Here is a 24,239-nt window from a genome sequence, read left to right on the forward strand (position 1 = left end):
ATGTTAGGGATAAATTTGTCCCAGTGAGGAAGATAAAGAATGGTAGGGTGAAAGAACCATGGGTGACAAGTGAGGTGGAAAATCTAGTGAGGTGGAAGAAGGCAGCAGACATGAGGTTTAGGAAGCAAAGATCAGATGGGTCTTTTGAGGAATATAGGGAAGCAAGAAAGGAGCTTAAGAAGGGGCTGAGAAGAGCAAGAAGGGGGCATGAGAAGGCCATGGCGAGTAGGGTAAAGGAAAACCCCAAGGCAGTCTTGAATTATGTGAAGAACAAAAGGATGACAGGAGTGAAGGTAGGACCGATTAGAGATAAAGGTGGGAAGATGTGCCTGGAGGCTGTGGAAGTGAGTGAGGTTCTCAATGAACACTTCTGTTCGGTATTCACCAATGAGAGGGAACTTGATGATGGTGAGGACAATATGAGTGAGGTTGATGTTCTGGAGCATGTTGATATTAAGGGAGAGGAGGTGTTGGAGTTGTTAAAATACATTAGGACGGATAAGTCCCCGGGGCCTGACGGAATATTCCCCAGGCTGCTCCACGAGTTGAGGGAAGAGATTACTGAGCCTCTGGCTAGGATCTTTATGTCCTCGTTGTCCACGGGAATGGTACCGGAGGATTGGAGGGAGGCGAATGTTGTCCCCTTGTTCAAAGAAGGTAGTAGGGATAGTCCGGGTAATTATAGACCAGTGAGCCTTACGTCTGTGGTGGGAAAGCTGTTGGAAAAGATTCTTAGAGATAGGATCTCTGGGCATTTAGAGAATCATGGTCTGATCAGGGACAGTTAGCATGGCTTTGTGAAGGGCAGATCGTGTCTAACAAGCCTGATAGAGTTCTTTGAGGAGGTGACCAGGCATATAGATGAGGGTAGTACAGTGGGGGTGATCTATATGGATTTTAGTAAGGCATTTGACAAGGTTCCACACGGCAGGCTTAGGCAGAAGGCATGGGATCCAGGGAAGTTTGGCCAGGTAGATTCAGAATTGGCTTGCCTGCAGAAGGCAGAGGGTGGTGGTGGAGGGAGTACATTCAGATTGGAGGATTGTGACTAGTGGTGTCCCACAAGGATCAGTTCTGGGACTTCTACTTTTCGTGATTTTTATTAACGACCTGGATGTGGGGGTAGAAGGGTGGGTTGGCAAGTTTGCAGACGACACAAAAGTTGGTGGTGTTGTAGATACTGTAGAGGATTGTCAAGGATTGCAGAGAGACATTGATAGGATGCAGAAGTGGGCTGAGAAGTGGCAGATGGAGTTCAACCTGGAGAAGTGTGAGGTGGTACACTTTGGAAGGACAAACTCCAAGGCAGAGTACAAAGTAAATGGCAGGATAGTTGGTAGTGTGGAGGAGCAGAGGGATCTCGGGGTACATGTCCACAGATCCCTGGAAGTTGCCTCACAGGTGGATAGGGTAGTTAAGAAAGCTTATGGGGTGTTAGCTTTCATAAGTCGAGGGGTAGAGTTTAGGAGTCGCAATGTAATGATGCAGCTCTGTAAACCTCTGGTTAGACTGCAGTTGGAGTACTGTGTCCAGTTCTGGTCGCCTCACTATAGGAAGGATGTGGAAGCATGTGAAAGGGTACAGAGGAGATTTACCAGGATGCTGCCTGGTTTAGAGAGTATGCATGATGATCAGAGATTAAGGGAGCTAGGGCTTCACTCTTTGGAGAGAAGGAGGATGAGAGGAGACATGATAGAGGTGTACAAGATATTAAGAGGAATAGATAGAGTGGATAGCCAGCGCCTCTTCCCCAGGGCACCACTGCTCAATACAAGAGGACATGGCTTTAAGGTAAGGGGTGGGAAGTTCAAGGGGGATATTAGAGGAAGGTTTTTTACTCAGAGAGTGGAATGCACTGCCTGAGTCAGTGGTGGAGGCAGATACACTAGTGAAGTTTAAGAGACTACTAGACAGGTATATGAAGGAATTTAAGGTGGGGGCTTATATGGAAGGCAGGGTTTGAGGGTTGGCACAACATTGTAGGCCGAAGGGCCTGTACTGTGCTGTACTTTTCTATGTTCTATGTTCTAAGGTAGAAGGAGTCAATTTTAGAAAACCTAGCACATTTATTTTTCCTACATTTACACACCTAGTCCAGTGGTCGTGGAGCATATGGATCCCTTCTTTGTAGAAGTCGGCATCTTGGACCTCCAGGAGTGGTCCACAGCAGGGGTGATTGATAACTTCGTGGCCTAAGGTTAGAAGGTGATGAGTTATTAACTTCAAGCTTTCTGCATTTTCACTCAAAGAGTTGAGCTGCACGTGCATGTAACGAGAGCTGTATAACTCATCTCCTTCTACCTTAGGCCACAAATTTATCAATTACCCCTGCTGTGGACCACCTGGAGGTCCAAGACACTCTCGTTAGTTCAATTCTTTGAGTGATAATGCAGAAAGTTTGAAGTTAATAACTCATCTCCTTCTACCTTAGGCCACAAACTTATCAATGACCCCTGCTGTGGACCACTTCTACAAAGAAGGGATCCATATGCTCCATGACTGCAGGACTAAGTGTGTACATGTAGGAGGGGAACTATGTTGAAAAATAAATGTGCTAGGTTTTCTAAAATTGACTCCTTCTACCTTAGGCCACGAACTTTATCAATCATCCCTTGTATTTAAGGCAGAGGTTGATTAATTCTTGATTAGTCAGGGCGTGAAGGGACATGGGAGAAAGCAGGTGATTGGGGCTGAGAAGGGTACTAATCAGCCATGATGAAATGGCAGAGCATACTCGATGGACCGAATGGCATAATTCTGCTTCTATATCTTATGGTCTAACAATATCAGTGTTGTACTGGAGCTGGTTTGTATTTCTCACCTGCCTGCATGTATCTGGGTTGACTGCAAATGGCTGATCTCTCCAACCTTCCACATCAGCAGAAGTTTGGTGTGCCCTCAGGGACAAGCAGGCCTTCTGAGGTACACTTCTAAATCTGCTGCATGAAAAGCCTTGATAAATTCTGACTGGGCAAAACTGGGAAATACCAAACTTTACCTTCTGTGAAAGCCTGTCAGAATTTTTAAAGCAATTTTGAACATCTGATGTTCAGGGCTATTAAAAATTACTAAAATTATAGTGAATAAAAGGATATCAAAGCAAAGTTAATTAGAACATAAAATGTTAACAAATAGTAGAGAATATTGTTTGAAATCAAAATGCCTTCATTCTCCTGACCGATAATCCCCATTGCACTGAATTAGCATTCCAATCTTAAGTCCTTGCAAAACTAGAGCAGATGGAAGTTACCTTTGTCTCTAAGAGACAGGATTTAATAAGACAGTCTACTCGAAGTAGAGGATTTTGAGCAGAAAATAGATTATTACAAAGTAGAAGATTATGTTAATCTGCACTTCAACCTGTGAGAAGGATGGAGTTTACTGGTGAATGTCAGTGTTAGAAATTGAGGCATCCAGTAGAATATCACGAAGGTAAGTGTTCTTGGGTTCAGGATATTAGGGCCTAGGCCTCATAAGCTCAAAAGTGATGTTGGGGAGAATGTGTAAATGGTTGAACAGCATTAGAGAAGGATGCCAGAAAAATTAAAGTTAATAATTCGATTTGACTGGTAGGGTCTTCATCCAGCATAGCCATTCCAAGAACAACATGGTTCAAGTTCCAAAGCAAAGCACTGAGAGACCAGTGCATGGGGAATAAAGTTACCCTATACTCCTCGATACACCAACTTTGTAAGTGCCACAAGGATGACTTGTACCTAGTATTGTGTGGTTGAAGTGGCTGGTAGGCACAGTGTGATCCAGAAATATATTAAGCCCCTGTGTTCAGTGGCTTTCTGATGCCATAGATATATAATTGTATAACTAGAAAGCTGTTGAAGTTCCTTTGTCTCCTAATTAATTTTTGTAACTTGTGAAGTATTGTTCATAATTATAGTTCATTGCATGCTTGATTTTTCAGATCAACAGCCAGATACTTTATGGGAGAAGCCATCAAAATGCATCAGCAATAATAAAGAATGCTCCAACAAATGTCAAGATAGTTTTGATAAGGTAGTTGCATTTCTGTCCTTAACTAAATCAAAACCGACTAAACTGGAATTGCTTCCTAATTAACAACAGCATTGCAACTTATTATCAGGGACTGTCAAGCAATTATACATTGATCAAATTATTTGATAGCAAAACCATTGATGGGGGCATTAAGATTTGCTGTGTTAAAGGCACCACAGATTGTTGTTCTTGTAGTTATATAAAAATTGCTTCCATTAGTTTTCCCAAAAAATTTAACTTCGTAAGTACAAATTTAAGCATGACCTGTGGCAAAAACAGACCTCTAATCGATACTTGACGGCTGATTGATTCATAGAATCTTGTCTATTCAGCAATTCTTGATTTTGATTTCAGTACTGTCACATTGAAACAATTGAAAAAGATTTATTATTATCGTAATAATCCTAGACAAAGAAGCAGTATGATTGCAAGACTAATAAATTGCGGACAAGACCCACTCGTGTGATCTGGCCATGCACGAGGAGCCAAAACCCCAATAGTCTTTGATAGTTGCCAAAACCGGGTCCAGGGCTTTTTATAATTTTATTATTAATATTTTAATATTGATTGTGGTATTTTTAAATTATTCTAGTATTCAAAGATGTAAACAAAATATTAAAATTGAAAGAATTCATTGAAACTAAGATTTATAATGTATCTAAATGCATCTGAGATAAATTAATAAAAAAGCTTAAAATTAAGAAATTTTAAAGAAATTACTTATTTTCCACATTGCCTCCTAATCCTCACTCCTACTGTCTGCCTGAGATCAGTGCAGCCTCAAATGTGACATAGGATCCCAAAAGGACCCAGTAAGACTGTTTTCTGCTGCTAGATTCTGCAGAACTGTTTTCCAAATCAAGCTAGTAACTGCTGGGCTTCCACGTTTTACTGTGTAGACTTTAGGCTTTATTTCATTCATAAAGTCGAATACAGAATTTCCAATTTAAATTGCCAGCAGCATCAGATCTAGTTCCTATATACTCTCTTTGTTCTACAGCCTTCTCTAGAGCCCTGCCTTTTAAGTCAGAGCTCTCTAGAGCTTTGGCTTAACTTTTCAAAATGCAATGCTTCACACTTCCTGAGTTAAGTTCCATCTGCCCTTCCTTGGACAGCATTCCCAATTGTTCCAGATACTGTTAATTTTTAAATAACCGTCACTGTCCATCACACTACTAATTTTGTTGTCATCCACAAATTTATTAACTATATTCTCATCCAAGTCATTAACATAGATGATGAACGAACAGTGGATCAGGCAATAATTACTGAAGCACACTGCTGGTCACAGGTCTTGAATCCGGAAAATAACTCTCCACTCTCACTCTCTGACTCCTTCCACTAAGCTAATTTTGCATCCAGTTGGTTAGTTCACATGGATCCCATGTGATATAACCAGCCTGCTTTGCAAAACTTCATTAACATCTGCCAACTTAACCTTGCCAATCCTCTTAACCACCTTTTCGGTACGAGGCAGCCCCCTTGATTGGTACCCCTTCCACAAGCATCCAATCCCTCCACCATTGACGAACAGTTGCAGCAGTGTGTACTATCTACAAGATGCACTGCAAGAACACACCAAAGTTCCTAAGGCAGCACCTTCCAGACCCACGACCACTACCACCTAGGATGAGAACAGCAGATAGCTGGGAGCACCACCACTTGGAAATCCCCCTCTGAGTTTATTCATCACCTTGACTTGGAAACATTTTGCAAATCATGGAATTCCCTCCCTAACAGCAGTGTGGGTGCACCTACACCTCAGGGACTGCAGCAGTTCAGGAAAGCAGCTCATCACCACCTTCTCAAGGGCAACTAGGAAGGGGCAATAAATGCAGACTTAGCTAGCGATGCCCACATCCTGTAAATGAATAAATAAAAATTTCCTGAGAATCAATTCCCCAGCACAAAGACATGTGGACAATCCTAATCTGTCTTGCCTTTCTCAATGCAGGTAATCCATTTCCTCAGAATCTCATCCAGTAACTTAGATTCACTGCCCTGTAGTTTACCGGCTAGTCTTTGCAGTTCTTCTTAAATAAACATCTTCAAGGAGTGGTGCCTGAGAAAGGTGGTGCCCATCATAAAGGATCCCCACACCCAGGACCTTCCATGCTTCTTCCTCTCTGCCATCCGATTTCTAAATGGACATTGAGCCCATGAACACTACCTCAGTACTTTCCTTATTTCTGTTTTCTTTTGCACTGCTTATTTTAACTTAACTATTTAATAGACATATCAGAACCTGAATCAGGTTTATTATCTCCGGCATGTGACATAAAGTTTGTTAACTTAGTAGCAATAGATAATATGGAAGAGAAAAAAAAATGATAAATAAGTAAATCAATTACAATATACGCATATTGAATAGATTAAAAAATGTGCAAAATTCCAAAATACTGTATATTTTAAAGAAGTGAGATAGTGTCCAAGGGTTCAAAGTCCATTTACGAATCGGATGGCAGAGGGGAAGCAGCCGTTCCTGAATTGCTTACAACCCTCCGCAGCTTCTTTTGGTCCTATGCAGTAGGTCCACTACCCGCCCCCCCCGCCCCCCATGCAGTGATGCAGCCTGTCCGAATGCGCTCCACAGTACATCTATAGAAGTTTTTGAGTGTATTTGTTGACATGCCAAGTCTCTTCAAACTCCTATTGAAGTATAGCCGCTGTCTTGCTTTCTTTATAACTGCGTCAGAGTGTTGGGACCAGGTTAGATCCTCAGAGATCTTGACACCCAGGAACTTGAAACTGCTCACTCTCTCCACTTCTGATCCCTTTATGAGGATTGGTATGTGTTCCTTCATCTCACCCTTCCTGAAGTCCACAATCAGCTCTTTCATCTTACTGACGTTGAGTGCCAGGTTGTTGCTGCGGCCACCACTCCACTAATTGGCATATCTCACTCCTGTACGCCCTCTCGCCACCACCTGAGATTCTACCAACAATGGTTTTATTGTCAGCAATTTATAGATGGTATTTCAGCTGTGCCTAGCCAAGCAGTCACGTGCATATAGAGAGCCATTGAGACTGCATTTGCCATTGACCTAATTGTGGCAATAGGCAAATTGCAATGGGTCCAGGTCTTTGCTGAGGCAGGAGTTTACATCAAAGGATTACATCAGAAGATATCAAAAAAACTTTATTCATTAAAATAGTTTTGAAGATTTAAGTATATGCATTATGAAGTTATACCATATTGAATTTGGGAATAACAAAAACAATGTCATGTTTTAATTTCTAAGGTATTTAAGAAGAATGCATTTTGTTGCTTGAATAGTTATCTATTGAATGTATGACTGAAAAGGCTGTATTGCATGTCAAGCTTCCTTTGTTTACTGAACAACACATTGTCCAAAATATTCAAGATTTTCAGTATCCCAAACATTTTGGAAAAACAGATGAATGCATTTATCATTTCAGTATTTTGCTTTGAGTAGTTTGATAGTTTTTTGAAATTTGGTAGTTGTTTTTGTTGTTCAGTATGCTGAAATACATACAGTAACCAACGTATCAAGTTTGGGAAGAACTGATGGTACTTAATGACACAGCTGACTCGAAAGGATGTTGGCAGGGTGGACTGTATAGGGTGAACCAGGAGTATGGATGTACAGAGTGAAGGGGAAGCTGATGGAGGACTACACAACAGTGATGAGGATGATCAGGCCTGAGTTGACGACATCGTCATCATCATCATAATACACAACAGAAATCAGCCTTAACATGAAGCAGTCAAGGCCAGGTGACTGGAAGTGGACGAAGAAATCTGCAGATGTGCAAAAGAAGTAGGATGACCTTGAGTGAACTTGGCAAACTCAGCACAGTCTAGGCAGGGCAACTGAAACGGACCTAGAAGGAAGATAGCAGGGTGGAGCTCAAGCGGATCTGAAAGGGATATAGCATGTTGAGTTCCAGCGGACTTGAAAGGGAGAATACAGGGTGGAGGCCAGAGGACCTGAAAGGGTGACGGCACAGTAGTCTGTGTAGGGTGGACACAGAAGGACACCCACGCAAGATAGGTAGGGGCGCAGCAGACCACAAGTGGTGATTCTATGATGGGGGACTGGGCAAGCAAGATCTGGTTCAATTTTCACACATCTATATTTTTAGCTTAAATGTATGCTGTCAGTTTTTAATGGATTTTAGTTTTGCTATAAATATTAGAACATGCCAAAAAAATTGATGGATACCTTTAACATTGGCTAGATCTTATATTAAATCTCATACCTGCAAGTTTTTGAGTGTGATCAACCATTCAATTTTTTATTTGGATGTATCAAATTGGGCTCCGCACCTGCTCAACCAAATACTCATAACTTAGATGTTAAGATTATTTATTTTAACTGTAATAATTATATTTCTTAATGCAGGAATGAAGATGCTGTTAATCAAATGGCTGTTACCCCTTATCCCTTACCACTACATCTCCTTTCTAGTGAGGTAAGAATCTAGATCTGATCATTGTTCATTCTATTATGTTGCTTTTTTGATGACACAAAAAGCTATGAACTACATATACAACTATTATAGTAAGAGTTTGATGCTCTATTTTAGAGCTAAATAAATGCATTCTTTATTATTTTAAAGAGCTAAATAAAATATCCCCCAAAATACTTTATGTCAAAGTAAAAAACCCTCATTTTTCCAGCCTACCAGGTGTTAAAATAGCTGACGCACCAAACATTTTCTTGTCTGTTCCACGCAAGTTGATGATAGTTAATACCCCTTCATATCACCAGTACTAATATCCAACAACTTTTGCTTTTAATAATTAGGTTCAATGAAACTTTCAACATTTATTGCTTCAATATTGTAAAAGAAATCCCCAAAAAATACTGAATTCTGTGTCGCTAGCAAAGGAACTGAAATATTATGCAGTTTATTTGAAAGGGCTTGATTCTTGGAGGATACAGTACCTCTAGAATTCAGAACCAGTGTAAGTGTAGGTTTTTATTATGCTGGAAACAACCAATGAGAATATCTCTTGAAAAATCTGTAGCAAAATATTTTTTGTTCTTTATGTCCTATAGACCCAATCAATTTTCCTGCAAAAATATATTAGAAATGTATGCATTTTTGGAAAAAGGATGTTTATTGCTGTTAGCTGTGCAATAAAAAGAAAGCTGTGTACAAAGTTTTAAAGTATCTTGTAGAAAACAATGAAATCAAAAAGTTCATTTTATATATTTGTTGTAAAGATGTATACCCACAATACTGATAGGGAAGAATTACACTTGGATCCAGCAGCAGTAAAGAACTGCAATATAGAGTATTTCCTTGAAAGCAACTTCCAACTAGAAGTGTTTCCATGCTTTTTCAAGCTGGTAGTTGTTGTGGATTTGTAAGGTGCTCTCTAGCTTGTCTTGGTGAGTTTCTGCAGTACATTCTGTAGATGATACAAACGACTGTTACTGTGCAGCAGAGGTGAAGTGAATGAATAGTTGTGGATAGGATGCCTGTCTAGCACAAGGTTATGCCTGGACTGTGTTGAGTTTCTTGAGAGTTTTTGAGGCTGCACTCATCCAGGCAAATGGAAGGTATTCCATCCGTGTAGGTGGTGAATTGATTTTTTATTGTCACATGCACTAAGGTACAGTAAAAAAGTTGGTTTTGCTTGCCATCCGTACAGATCATTTCATCACATCAGGGTATTGTGGTAGTAAAAGGAAAAAAACATCGCAGAATGCAAAATAAGGTGTTGCAGTTAGAGAGAAAGTGCATTGCTCTGAGGAAAGAGATTGTGAGGTCAAGATTTGATCTTCTCAGAATCATGAAGATGGTGGACACTCTGAGGATTTAGGAAGTTACTCACTGTAGAATTCCTAGCTTCTGAGTTGCATTGTAACCACATTGTGTACAAGAACACAAGACATAGGAGCAAAATTATGCCATTCAGCCCGTCGAGTCTGCTCTGCCCTCCATCATGGTTGATCCCAGATCCCACTCAATCCCATACACCTGCCTTCTCACTATCTCCTTTGGTGCCCTGACAGATCAGGAATTGATCAACTTCCGTCTTAAATATACGTACAGACTTGGCTTTCACTGCAGTCTCTGACAGAGCATTCCACAGATTCACTACTCTCTGGCTAAAAAAATTCCTCCTTACCTCTGTCTGGTATGTGGTGGGGGCTACCACACAGGACCAAAAGAAGCTGCAGAGGGTTGTAAATTTAATTGGCTGCATCTTGGGTACTAGCCGACAAAGTAACCAGGACATCTTCAGGGAGTGGTGTCTCAGAAAGGAAGCGTCCATTATTAAGGACTCCCAGCACCCTGGGAATGCCCTTTTCTCGCTGTTACCATCAGATAGGAGGTACAGAAGCCTGAAGACACACACTCAGTGATTCAGGAACAGCTCCTTCGCCTCTGCCATCCGATTCCTAAATGGACATTGAACCTTTGGACACTACCTCACTTTTTAAATATATATTATTTTTGCATGATTTTTAATCTATTCAATATATGTATACTTGATTTATTTATTTATTATTATTATTTTATATTTTTTTCCTCTATGTTATTGAACTGGTTCTGATTCTCTTCTAAAATGTCTCCCCTCAATTTTGAGGTAGTGCCCTCTAGTTCTGGATATCTTCACCATAGGAACCACTCTCTCCACATCCACCCTTTCTAGTCCTTTCAATACTAGGTAGGATTCAATGAGATCCCTGAGTACAGGCCCAAAGCTGCCAAACACTCCTTATATGGTAACCGCTTCACTCCTGGAATTATCCTCGTGAACATCCTCTGCACTGTCTCCAAAACTGTTGACAATACTCCAAGTGCAGCCTGACTAGTGTCTTATAAAGGCTCAGCATTATCTCCTTGCTTTTATATTCTATTCCCCTTGAAATAAATGCCAACATTGCATTTGCCTTCTTTACCACAGACTCAACCTGTGAATTAAACTTCTGGGAGTCTTGCACGAGGACTCCCAAGTCCCTTTGATGTTTGAACCTTTTTCCCTATTTAAATAATAGTTCACACTATTGTTCTTTTTAACAAAATGCATTATCATAGCTTTCCCAACACTGCATTGCATCTGCCACTTTTGTGCCCTTTCTTCCGATTTTAAGTCCTCCTGCAATCACATTGCTTTCTCAGCACCACTTACCTCTCCACCTATCTTCATATCATCAGCAAACTTTGCCACAAAGCCATCAATTCCATTATCTAAATCATTCATAAACAATGTGAAAAGCAGCAGTCCCAAAACTGACCTCTGAGGAACACCACTAGTCACTGGCAGCCAACTAAAAATGGCTCATTTTATGTCAACTCGCTGCCTCCTACCTGTCAGCCATTCCGCTATCCATGCCAATACCTTTCCTGCAATGCCTTGGGATTTTATCTTGTTAAGCAGCCTCATATGTGGCACCTTATCAAATGCTTTCTAGAAATCCAAGTTAATGACATCCACTGCCTCTCCTTTGTCCACCCTGCTTGTTACTTCCTCGAAGAACACTAACAGTTTTGTCAGGCAAGATTTCCCTTTACAGAAACTATGCTGACTTTGACTTACTTTATCCATTAGTCTCCAAGTACCTCGAAATCTCATCCTTAATAATAGACTCCCAACACTGAGGTTAGGCTAACTGGCCTATAATTTCCTTTCTTTTGCCTTCCTCCCTTCTTAAAGAGTGGAGTGAGATTTGAAATCTTCCAGTCCTCTGGGACCATGCCAGAATCAAGTGATTCTTGAAAGATCATGACCAATGCATCTGTTATCTCTTCAGCAACCCCTCTCAGGACTCTGGGATGCAGTCCATTTGGTCCAGGAGACTTATCCACCTTAAGACCTTTGAGTTTCCCTTGCACGTTTTCCTTTATAATAACAATGGCACTCACTCCTGCTCCCTGACACTCATGGACCTTTGGCCCACTGCTAGTGTCTTCCACAGTAAAGACTGAAGGAAAGTACTTATTAAGTTCATCTGCCATTTCTTTGTTCCCCCATTATTACCTCACCAGCATCATTTTCCAGTGGTCCAATATCATCTCTCACCTCCCATTTACTGTTTACGTAACTGAAAAAAAACTTTTGGTATCCTGCTTTATATTATTGGCAGTCTGCCCTTATATTTCATTTTTCCCCTTCATATAGCTGGTTTAGTTGCCTTATGTTGGATTTTAAAAACATCCTAATCATCCAACTTCCCACTCACTTTTGCTACCTTATATGCCATTTCCTTGGCTTTTATGCAGTCAGCAAATTTGTCCTGGACTTACTTCATAATTTACTGGCATAATTTACATATTACTATTTAACTATATTATGGTTCTATTACTATTATTTATGGAGCAACTGTAACGAAAACCAATTTCCCCCAGGATTAATAAAGTATGACTATGACTATGACTAGATGACACCAAGATTGGGGGTGTAGTGGACAGTGAGGAAACTATCAAAGCTTGCAGCAGAATCTAAACCTGCTGGACAAATCTGCTGAAAAATGGCACGTGTCAGGTGTTCTCCTTTGGGAGGATCAACCAGGCTTGTCTAAAACAACGACACTGAGGAGTGTAGTAGAACAAACAATCTAGGAATACTGGTCCGTACTTCATTGAAAGTGGTGTCACAGCTGGATAAGGTCATTAAGAAAGCTTTTGGCACATTGGCCTTCATAGATCAAAGTACTGAGTACAGGAGATGAGATGTTATTTTGAAGTTGTAAAAGACATTGGTGAGGCCTAAATTGTGTATTATGTGGAGTTTTGGTCACCTGCCTACAGATAAGATGTAAATAAAATGGAGAATGTACAGAGTATTTACAAGAATGTTGCTGGGGCTGGACAACCTGCGTTCTAAGGAAAGACTCAAAGGTTGGAACTTTATTCTCTGGGATGTACAAGATTGAGGGGAGATATGATAGAGATATACAAAATTATGAGGGTAAACATATGCAGATATTTTCCACTAAGGTTAGTGAGACTACAACTAGAGGTCATGGGTTAAGGGTGAAAGGTGAAATATTTAAGGGGACCATGAGGGGAAATTCTTCACTCAGACGATGGTGAGAGTGTGGAACAAGCTGCCAGAGCAAGTGATGGAAGCAATTTTGATATCAATGTTTAAGAGAAGTTTGGATGGGTACGTGGATGGGAGGGGTAAGGAGGGCTATGGTCCAGGTGCGGGTCGATGTGACTAGGCAGTTTTTAAATGGTTTGGCATGGACTGGATGGGGAAAGGGCCTGTGTTTGCACTGTAGTTTTCTATGACACTGTGACAATAACCACTATTGTCAGTATTCAAAATTGTTTAGGTTTCAGTGTTGAATAGAATCTGTGAAATGATCATTCACAGCTTTGAGGTACAAACTTGCTATCTTTTGTGTACAGAAATATTTCTCGAGTTTTAACTGTCCAATTCCTACCGTATACAAGCTTGTTCTAGACTCTTAAGCTCAAAAGAGGAAATTCATGGCAATTACCCTCTCATTCATTATATGAGCTAAACCTTTATGTGTGCTGGTTATTTATGAAATGAGAATGTATTGAAAATCAAACAAAATATAATAACTTAAACTAAAAGTACTGCAGGTACTGAAACTTAGACAAAAAAAAGATAATGCTGAAAATAATCAGTAGGTCAGCTGTATCTGAGGGGAGAGAAACAGATGCATTATTTCAGGTGCTTTATCAATGAAGAAGAAAAAAAACTGATAACACACTAAAACATGGCGGACATAAATTTATAGGCTAGATTTTTTTGAGATCTACTAGCAATTTCACGTATAATTCTTGGCATATCCCAACATAATTGTAAGAACATTTGGAATTCCCTTTTAAGTATGCAGTAACAGGGAAGTCCTGAACTTTTTCCCTGCTGTTTCTTTGTCTGTGCTCCAGACATCGTACCAGTGTCACACAGTTTCCAGTAAGAATTGGACTGCAATCTGCTAGGCATTGCCAGTCAGGTCAAAGTTTCTCCTGGGAGATCTATTCCAGGTGAAGTGAGAACCTAGCAGATATACTGTAGGGCCAGTAGCCACAGCTACTCACAGAAAATTCTGGGGCAATATTTCTCAATTATAAAAAGTAATATGCAAATTATTTTTAAAAATATGACCTGACCTCTACAACCCAGCATTACAATCTTTAAAACACATACAAATTCTTTTCGCCTTTGTCAGAATAATAAAATAAGAGCAAGAGAACCTTTTGAGACTACTCTCCTTTCTAACAATAAAATTGTGGCTCTTTCAATGTTCTTGAAAGGGCCCGTCATTTTGCTACGTCAAGACTGTTCTTGACATTGCGAAACTCAGAAGGCATCAATGCATTGTCTGCGCACAAAATTCCCCTTTAAACTTTTCCCCTTTCTTTCTGAGAAGTATAATGCTGTTTCTCATTGGGTCAAATTTCTAGAGCACCCTACCCAATAACATGAACTTTAGTGGTTTAAGAAGATAGCGCAAGCATCCAAAGGCTCATTAAGGATAAGCAACAAGTACTGACTTAATTACCATTGTGATTCAATCTCACCAGACAACATTCTACCCTTAGTTCCTTCAAGTAAGTTATTGATATCTGCATAGTCTTATCCTTTTGAAAACTATTGGATAGTATTCTTAGAGACAAGATATGCAACCATCTGAAGAATTATAGTTTGATTAGGGATAGTCAGCTTTGTGAGGGGCAAGTCATGCCTGAAAAGCCTGATTGAATTCTTCAAGAAAATGGTAAAACGTATCGATGAAGACTGTCTATGGCATAGTGGATGATGTACAAACGTATATGGAGTTTAGTATGACATTTGACAAGCTTCCCTATATTAGGGTCATTCAGAAAGTCAGAAGGTATAGGATCCAGGGAAGCGATTGTGTTGATTTAGAATTGGCTTACACACAGGAAGTAGAGAATAGTGGTAGATTTGGAGGGTATTTTGCCTGGAGATCGGTGACCAGTGGTGTTCCATAGGGATTTGTTCTGGGACCCCTATTCTTTGTGAGTATCAGAATTGACTTGGATGAGGAAGTGAAAAGATGGGTTAGTAAGTTTGCAAATGACATGAAGGTTGATGGTGTTGTGGATTGTGTAGAAGGTTGTAGTAAGTTATAACAAGATATTAACAGTATACAGAATGGCTGAGAAATGGCAGATGGAGTTCAATCCAGAAAAGTGTTAAGTGTTAAGCAGATACAATAGGGTATTTTAAGAGACTCTTAGACTCTTACATGGAGCTTAGAAAAATAGAGGGCTCTGCGGTAGGGTAATTGTAGGCAGTTTCTAGAGTAGGTTATATGGTTGACTCAACACTGTGGGCCAAAGGGCCTGTAATGTGCTGTAAATTTCTATGTTCTATGCTCTATGATTCAGTTTGGAAGGTCGAACTTGAAGGCAGAATACACCGTTAATGGCAATTTTCTTAAGTGTGTCCAGGATGCTGCTTGGATTAGAAAGCATGTCTTTTTGAAATACCTTTTCCCAGGGAAGAAATGGCAAATACAAGGGGGCATAACTTTAAGGAGTTGGGAGGAGAAGATGGGGGGGAGGTCAGAAGCAGTTTTTTACATAGAGGCTGGTAGCTGTGTTGAACATGCTGCCAGAGGTGGTGGTAGAGGCAGATACATTAAGGACAGTTAAATAGGCTCATGGATGAAATAATTTTTTTGCATAATTCTATTAAAACACTGTAAGAGAGGCATTTATGTTATGTACCGTGTAGTCGCAGATCTTTTATCTTGACTGCTTTGGTTAAAGTATTGTTAAACAGACCTTGCACCCCTACTATTGATGGGTACAATTATTCCTCACAAAATTGAGTTTAGACAGTGTTAATTTACTTCCTTTTGTGATTAGGTTAGATTACTGCCCATTATGCTGCTGGCACTTAGGGTAGCAATGAAAGTCCTCCACCTCTCATAGTGTTCAGGGCTTCCTTCATCATGTCAGTAGCTTTCTCTCTATTTTCACTACTGTCAGTCATGCAAGTCCTGAGTGGAGACCAGGGATACTATTGCACTCAAATGTAAAAGGATTCTTCATTGCTGTTTCCGTAACAATTTTGTTTGACCAGTCAGGGTTGTTAGCCCTGATCCGAACCCCCGAACCTGGAGGACCGGTGGACCACTCTTAGTCTGGCCTCTACCCTTTGACCTGTTTGGCATGGCTGATCCTACCAAGAGCCAAAGCGTAAAGCCCTGACTCCACCCAACGTAGCTCTCCGGGTCATTGAGGCACGCAAGCCTCCAAACCATGACAAGGTTGTAGCCGTTGGAGGTTCCTTTTGTGAAATGGCCTTGTAATCAAAGCTAATGCTGGTTTGATTTGTATTAATTAGAAACCTCAAGCGGACGGCTACCTGAGACAGAAGGGTTAGATTGATTTTGGAGTGAGTTGGCATAACGTTGCGAGCTGAAGGGCTTATACTGTGCTCTACTGTCAAATGTTCTATGTTCTGGTGGAGTGTCAGTTAACTATGGGTCAGTCAATGTTATCATCAAAATTAGGTGTGGTTCAAACTCCCTATCAGTATTAATGAGAATTAGATTTCAGAACTTGGTATTTCTGGCAATAAGCTCTGTGACCTAGTTAATGACAGGAGATTGGCAATGCACAGTTCTTAGGAGACAGGTGAGGGATGACACTTCTATCTTTTTCTTTTTATTCTATAATTTTGGCTCGAGGAAAGTAATGCAAGTTTACATTTGAGGGAATTTAGCAAGTTTTGTTTATTTTGGAATAATTCCATGGAAATACCGTAAGGGAGGTATTTATGTTATATACTGTGTACTCACAGATCTTTTATCTCAACTACTTTGGTTGAAATGTTGTTAAACAGACCTTGCACCCCTACTGTCTGATGGGTACAATTATTCCGCATGAAATTAAGTTTGGACGGTGTTAATCTACTGCCTTTTGTGTAATGGCCTAGAATTCAAAACTACTGCTGGTTTGATTGGTATTAATTAGCAACCTCAGGTGGAGGCTCGGAATAGATTCAATGGAGATAATAGTACAACAATGCATCCTCTTCACGTTGAAACAGAGGTAATAACTGGAGCCAAGTGTGGCCCACCTGGGCTTGATGATGACACAAACTTACTGAAACAGTAGATGTTTCTTTCTCCAATGGATGGATATATCCCTCACCCGATCAACATAAGCAAGGCACAGCGCTGCACAGTCCCTGCTGCAAAAGGATATCATAGAATTGTTCAAGCTTGATTTTCTAAACAGCTTTTTGACTTCATGGTGCAGATGGGGTTGAAGTGGCCCATAATGAAATGGTTAATTTTAGTAATTGTCACTATGTTCAGATTCTAGATACCACAGGAGCATTGCCCTCCCAAGAACAGACATCCACTCAATTAGATTTTTCAGATTTCAAGAATGTGCATAATATACTATTGACAAAGGTAAGGAAAATAGAGTAATTCAGTGATTTATAAACTCCTATGACAAAATGGTGCTTCTTATCCATTGCATGGAATATTCTATATTTTACAATCAAAGCATTGCAATGATGACTTAGTGCAATCTAAAAAAAATGGGCCAGTATTTATGTTTTGCATTTTGATTTGGTGTACGTAGGTCAGACTTTGGATAACACCTTATTCTGTATAATTGATGAGATTTAAATAATTAAAATTATATATGCAAAACTGCATTGTGAACTTTTAACACAGTTAAAAAAGATTACTAGCATTTACATCACAGTTAAAAAAAGATTACTATCGTTTATATCCAAATTCTTAATTTTTTAATGTTAAATAACTCACTAAAACTTGCTGACTAAGTTCACACATAATGAATGGCTGCTGGGGCCTGGGAAAGGGACATGGGCGAGAAGATCTACAGATGCTGGAAATCAAAGCAACACACACAAAATGCTGGAGGAACTCAGCAGGTCAGGCAGCGTCTATGGAAAAGAATAAACAGTCGATGTTTCGGGCTGAGTTGGTCTGAAACATGGATTGTTATTCTTTTCCATAGACGCAACTTTACCTGCTGAGTTCCTCCAGCATTTTGTGTGTGCTGAAAGGAACATAGGCATCAGTAAGAAGTAATAATTAATGGAACTGGATAGAGAAACATATAATAAGCTCCATACATTGTGCGTGGTCATTGAATTTGCAGGGGATAATTTGTAAAAAGTTAAAATATGATCTCCAGATGGAGCTGAACTATTTTTCATTTAAAATGGATTGTTTCTTAATGTAAAACTACTAAGCCAATATTTTCTAATATTTGTATTTTTATTATTTTTAAATGATTGAAGAAAATTATCTTCATGAAATAATCAGCACAGAGCCAACAGAATATCCTAGTTTTCATCAATACAGTGTGTTAAATGTTCCAGATGGTTTAATGTCAGTGACTACACATCTTCCTTTTGTTGAACTTCAATTCATTTATGAAAGAGTTTGCAGAGATAATTACGGGATTACTCTGGTGGGGATGTAGTACCCAAAGACCTTGAAACAGGATATAGACTGGCATTTACAAGCAGTTAGTTGCAACTGGCACCTAGATTCCCAAGGTCAGTTTAAAGCTGTAATTATGCATAGATCCAGGTGCGGATTTATTTGAGAGCAGGCAGAAAACTAATAGTGCGGGTAAAAAGATTTGCATCTATGGACTTAAACAGATGTGGACAATTAAAGAGCAGTGTCACAATAATTTGATCAAAATTCTGAATGCTTTTGTAAAAACATCAAATGTGTGTGAAACCATTAGGAACTAGTGCCAAGGCTGTACGAGGAGGAGACTAGGAAAGGAAACCCAAGCTACAAGCATCATCTGGAGGCAGGTGCTGAAGCAAATTGACACCTGAGCCCCAGTTAATGTGCATCAGTAATGAGCAGCATAATGAATTTATTTATTTATTAAAACAGCAGCTCTTTTCCATCTGCGCAAAGAGTGGCTCCAGTGAAGTTAGCTGAAAAAAGAACAGGTTACAGCAGTTATGAATTAATTGGGTATGTACATTACTGTAGATGGATATGCATAAGGAATAAATCCGACCTTAAAAAAACAAGCTGTTGATTGCTTATATTTAACTGTTTCATGCATAGCAAATGCTGTTTTAAAAGAATTTCACTGTTTTAGAAAACTAGATACTCTCTTTGACTCAAGAATGTGGCATCTATTGACTGTCTGTGAACCCATGGGTACTACCTTAGTTGCCATGATAAAAGTTGGATCTTGTAGTGATGATACTTTTGAGGAGGCGTTTCAGCATTTTTAATCCCAGTAGTATGAAGAAGCAGAAATTATATTTACAACTTGCATTTGGGGTATTTCCATTCACCTTCAGCTCTTGCCCTCTAGATGGTACATGCCATAGTTTGATGGGCCATTTAGGGAAGGTGTAAATGCTAGTTAAGTTGGCTGCTCTGTTCTGTATGTTTCAAACTTGCTTATGGGAGGGGTGGAGCTGGACAATGGAGGCAGTTCGGCGATAAGCTGAAGGAGACAATGGGGGAATAAAGGCTGATGGGGAGGGTAGAGAGAGTGAAGTGAGGATGCAAAGGTTATAAATGCTGGAATCTGGCAGTAATGAAGTTGATAATGGAAATCATTAAGGAAGTGATGAAGGGCAGATGGGAGAGGGGATCTAATGGATGGAATGTGAGGGCAGTATGAAGATAGAACTAGGAGGGTTAGGAGGATGAACATGGGCAGTGTTGTCTGGAAAGATGATGCAGGAAAAAAAACAAAATTGGGAGGAGAGAGGTTCATCAAAAGGAGAGAAGTAATGGAACACAGAGAGTAAGGATTGCCTAATATTGGAAATGCAATGTTCATACCAGTGGTGAAATATGTAGTGTTGTTCTAGTTCCTCTCTCCTTGAATATAGCTCTACTGACTCAGACTGCATTAATTTGACTAAACAGTTCATTGTGAACCCTTTACCACAGCCAGCTCAAGAACACCAAGCCAATTTTAGCGTTCCTACTGTTATCTTTGAGATGAGCTCATTCTTTATTCTGTGAGATATTTTTCCAATGATGATGGAGGTGAATATTAAAGGTTTTCTTAATAATTTGAGCCTTACAGATGCTATAGCATATTATTTGGAAAGTTAATTATGGTGTAAAATTGCAAAGGAATATGCGTTCATAGAAATTGAACATCAGTGCTGAGTTATCAGAAGTGGTCCACATCTAATATATTGGATCCTGAAATCTAATTTATAGGACCAAAGTGGTCTTGGTCTAGCTATCAGTGAAGACAACACAAATGAAGGAGTCATTATTAAAAGCCTCACTGACAATGGAGCAGCAATAAAGGTAAGCAATTGACTCAAATAACTTTGCATTGTAAGCACTTTCTGTCTTTTGGACAATTAATTCTCTGAGTTTTCATTCTTTTTTCAACAATATTGATAACACATTTTAATGTTTCCAAGAGTCAATGGCACTGGCAATCATAAATTGTTTTAAAATAGCCATTCCCAAAATCTAAGGGAGGCGGTTATATGTGCCCTAATTTTATAGCTTCAGACAGAAAATAAGCTTGAACAATGAATGATTGACATTGAAGGGATAAAACCGAAGCTTAAGTTGAATAAATATCAGAAAGAATTTATAAAAATTGCATTGGCAGTAGCCAAAAAGGCTATTGCAGTTACTTGGAAATCGGATTCGTATTTAAGTATGGATCATTGGAATAATGAAATCTTTAGCTGTATTCTACTTGAAAAAATTACTTACAATTTAAGGAATAAATATGATACATTTTTGAGTATTTGACACCCTTATTTACAAAAGATAGGATTGTATATATAGGTGCTCCGATGATAAAGGTGTTGGTCCTTTGGGGAAAGAATCAAATACATATATTAAATTTATTTCGAATCCCATGGAGCATGTGGAGACTTTCCAATATCCAGGCAGTCTTTCTATCTTTTTTTCTTTCTTTTCATTTTCTCTGTTTTTTCCCCTCTTTTTTTCTTTTAGGTAGGGGTATGTAACCAGGGTAAGGGTTAAGGGGAGGGGGGAGGGTAGATATTATTCTATGTATCAAGTTTGAAAATTGAATAAAAGAAATTTTAAAAAAGAATGAATGATTTAAGAGTTTATGAAAATATTAAAATGATTTAGCTTAGTGTACTGTAACCTGTGTAAAACCAATATTTAATTGCCATTTTCAGATGGATGCATTGATAAAGCAACTTACATTTATATACCACTATTAATATCCCAAGGTGCTTTACATGGATGTTGGGAAAGAACTAGATGTTGAACCAAGGAGGGAGACATGCAGAGAACTGATCACAATCTTGATCTAAGAGATGGGATTTTAAATGGTTTCTTATTCAAGGGGGAAAGATTGAGAGGCTCAGGAAGAACGTTGCAGAATGCGGAATAAAAGTAGCTGAAGGATGGTACATCAATTCTGATGCAACAAAAACGTAGTCAGTAGACTAATACAAACATTTACAGTTACATTTAGAGAAATGGACTATTGTTATAGTGCTGTCAATGGTGGTGAACTTAAGAAAATTTAAAGATCTGGTAAGGGCTTTATTATTTCAGGCATGGTTATATCAAGAGCCAGTGTAGATCAACAAATGCAAAGAATGTGAAAATCTATGAAGTATGTGGAATGGGAGCCCAGTTTAGCATTGGAATAATCAAATCTCAAAGAGGCAAATGCAAGAAAGAGAGTGTCAAGGGTTAGTAGAGTGATATCAGGATGGAAGTTGGGAGATAATATAAAGGTAAAAGTACACAGTCTTTACAAAAGCTCTCAGTTACCAACAGTTTGGTTTGCCAGCAACATTGGCAAGGGAAGAGTATGTGGTTTCTGTTGGAATACCAAAGTAATTGCTTTAATTAATCCTGATTTCTAGCTGGAGGTGATTGTGCCTCAACCAAGTTTGAAGATTAGGCAAATTCTTTGAAAATGTAGGTTAGGGTTTTAGCAGCATAGTGGATATGTTGTGGATTATTAGTGTAGAAACACAAATTCAATTTCTAATGTGACAGGTGGAGAATGTCTATTCAAGTAAATAAATCTGGAATTTAAAATTGTCTAGTGTCAGGAACATTAACGATAAAGTTAAAAGCCTGCCTTGTTTATACCCACCTGATTTTATGGAAGGAAGTTGGTGACCCCTGCTTGGTGTGACTGGACAAATTTCAGTAGCCACCGCCACCCCCCGCACCCCCCACACCAACACCACTCATCCCAGACAGTTCTTCTCGTATACCTATTTACTTGTTATGCATCACATTTAATATAGTACTTCACCATTTGGTGGTTACTTTTCCCTTGAGGATCCCAAAATATGAAATTACTATTAACTAATCATGTGATTACACAAGGCAATGACTAAAATAATCTTTGTTTCTTAGATGGTTTCCTGAATTTTTGCTGCAGGAAATTCTCTTGAATGCATTCTTTGAACTTTTCCTTCAAACTGGTTTACTCAGTTTAATTTTCCTAATCATTATGAAGATACACGTCCCTCCTGTACAGTTACTGGATAACATTTGCGACAAGCTGTTCATTTTTTTAATTACATGCTCTCACAAGAAGTGGTTCTGCTAGTAGGGAGCCTATAAATTACTTCCACATGTTTTTATACCTAGATGTCATTTAACTCAATCCATTTTAATTTGATCACTTTTTCTCCCAGTCAGGTTCAGTCCATACAATTTGCTTGTGTAAGTGTTTATTAACATTGGCTCTTTTCTCCTCACCTCCCCCCACATCTCAGAACAATAATTTTATCCTCGCTGTTACCCTTACTGCAGTTAAAGGCCACAATAAGGCACAGTTTTCTTTTTCAAAATATGGTTGTGACATCTTCAGTAAAACTAATCTTATACAAATTTATTACAATTTATCCTTTTAGGATGGAAGAATCAAAGTAGGGGATAGAATCCTGGCTGTGGATGATGAGATTGTAGTGGCACAACCTCCCGAAAAGGTAATCATATTATTTGTCCATCCATGGCTTCCTCCACTGTCGCGATAAAGCCACACTTAGGTTGGAGGAACAACACCTTATATTCTGTTTGGGTAGCCTCCAATCTGATGGCATGACCATCGATTTCTCAAACTTCCAATAATACCTCCCCCTCTCCCTTCACCATTTCCAGTCCCCTTTTCCCTCTCTCATGTTATCTCCTTGCCTGCCATCACCTCCCTCTGGTGCTTCTTCCCACCCCCCACCCCCTTTTTTCTTTCTTCCATGGATTTCTGTGTCTTTCACCAATCAACTTCCTAGCTCTGCTTCATCCCTTTCCCTCCAAGTTTCACCTAACATCTGGTTATTGTCTCTTCCCTCCCCCCACATTTCAAATCTACTCCTCAGCTTTTTTTCTCCAGAACTGCCAATGGGCTTCGGCCCGAAACGTCGACTACTCTTTCCATGGATGCTGCCTGGCCTGCTGAGCTCCTCCAGCATTTTGTGTGTGTTACTCGGATTTCCAGCATCTGCAGATTTTCTCTTATTCATATTATTTGTTGACATGTTAGACCCTGCAGTCCTCTTGGTCGGCATTTTCTACTGCTTTAGAATGATTTTCATTGACCAGGGTCCCAAACATCTTATTTATTTATGATTTCTGAGTAATCTCTCCGAATGAAGTAGCCACTGAGTGTATGTCATGCATAATGATTCATTAACTGGAGAATATGAAAGACTTGAAATTTTACAGTTGTTTCATAATCCTCCTACCATAACTCTGAGGGTGAGGCAAAGTGAAACCCCAGGGAAACAACAAAGGTCCTGTAATATACTCCATGCCTCTGCCTTTCCAGGAGCTATTCCCCTACCTTTCATTAAACAGAACAGCCTTCAGGATATTTCCATGTTTAATTCCTGCAGACAGTTTTATAAAATTAAGCATCTTACTCTCAGTGCTTCAATTTTATTGCTTGAAATACGCTGACAGAAAGTTAAGATATAAATGATGAGTTGATTTAACGGTATAGGGAACTGGCTATTCAGCACATAAACATACACTCAGTGGACAATTTATTAGGTTCACGCGTACACCTGCTCATTACTACAGATAATCTATCAACCAATCATGTACCAGAAACTCAATGCATAAAAGCATGCAAGCATGGTCAAGAGGTTCAGTTGTTGTTCAGACCAAACATCAGAATGGGGAAGAAATGTGACCTAAGTGGCTTTGACTATAGAATTATTGTTGGTGCCTGATAGGGTGTTTTGAGTATCTCAGTAACTGCTGATCTGTTGGGATTTTTACATACAACAGTCTCGAGAGTTTACTGAGAATGGTGCAAAGAAACAAAAAAAA

The 24,239-nt window shown here is 39.4% G+C and overlaps 1 protein-coding gene across 5 annotated transcripts in view; it reads left to right on the forward strand.

The window, feature by feature from the left end:
* The window catches only part of LOC134354873 (inaD-like protein), a 332,069-nt gene that overhangs the window by 229,234 nt on the left and 78,596 nt on the right, over window positions 1-24,239 (forward strand). For all 5 annotated transcript variants that reach the window (XM_063064296.1, XM_063064298.1, XM_063064297.1 and 2 more), the window contains exons 31-35: window positions 3,920-4,011; window positions 8,379-8,448; window positions 17,274-17,372; window positions 20,157-20,249; window positions 22,823-22,897. In XM_063064296.1, coding sequence (XP_062920366.1) covers window positions 3,920-4,011; window positions 8,379-8,448; window positions 17,274-17,372; window positions 20,157-20,249; window positions 22,823-22,897 — 429 coding nt within the window. The remainder of the gene's footprint in view (window positions 1-3,919; window positions 4,012-8,378; window positions 8,449-17,273; window positions 17,373-20,156; window positions 20,250-22,822; window positions 22,898-24,239) is intronic.

This window comes from Mobula hypostoma, chromosome 12 (assembly GCF_963921235.1).
Source record: "Mobula hypostoma chromosome 12, sMobHyp1.1, whole genome shotgun sequence".
Lineage (NCBI taxonomy): Eukaryota > Metazoa > Chordata > Chondrichthyes > Myliobatiformes > Myliobatidae > Mobula > Mobula hypostoma.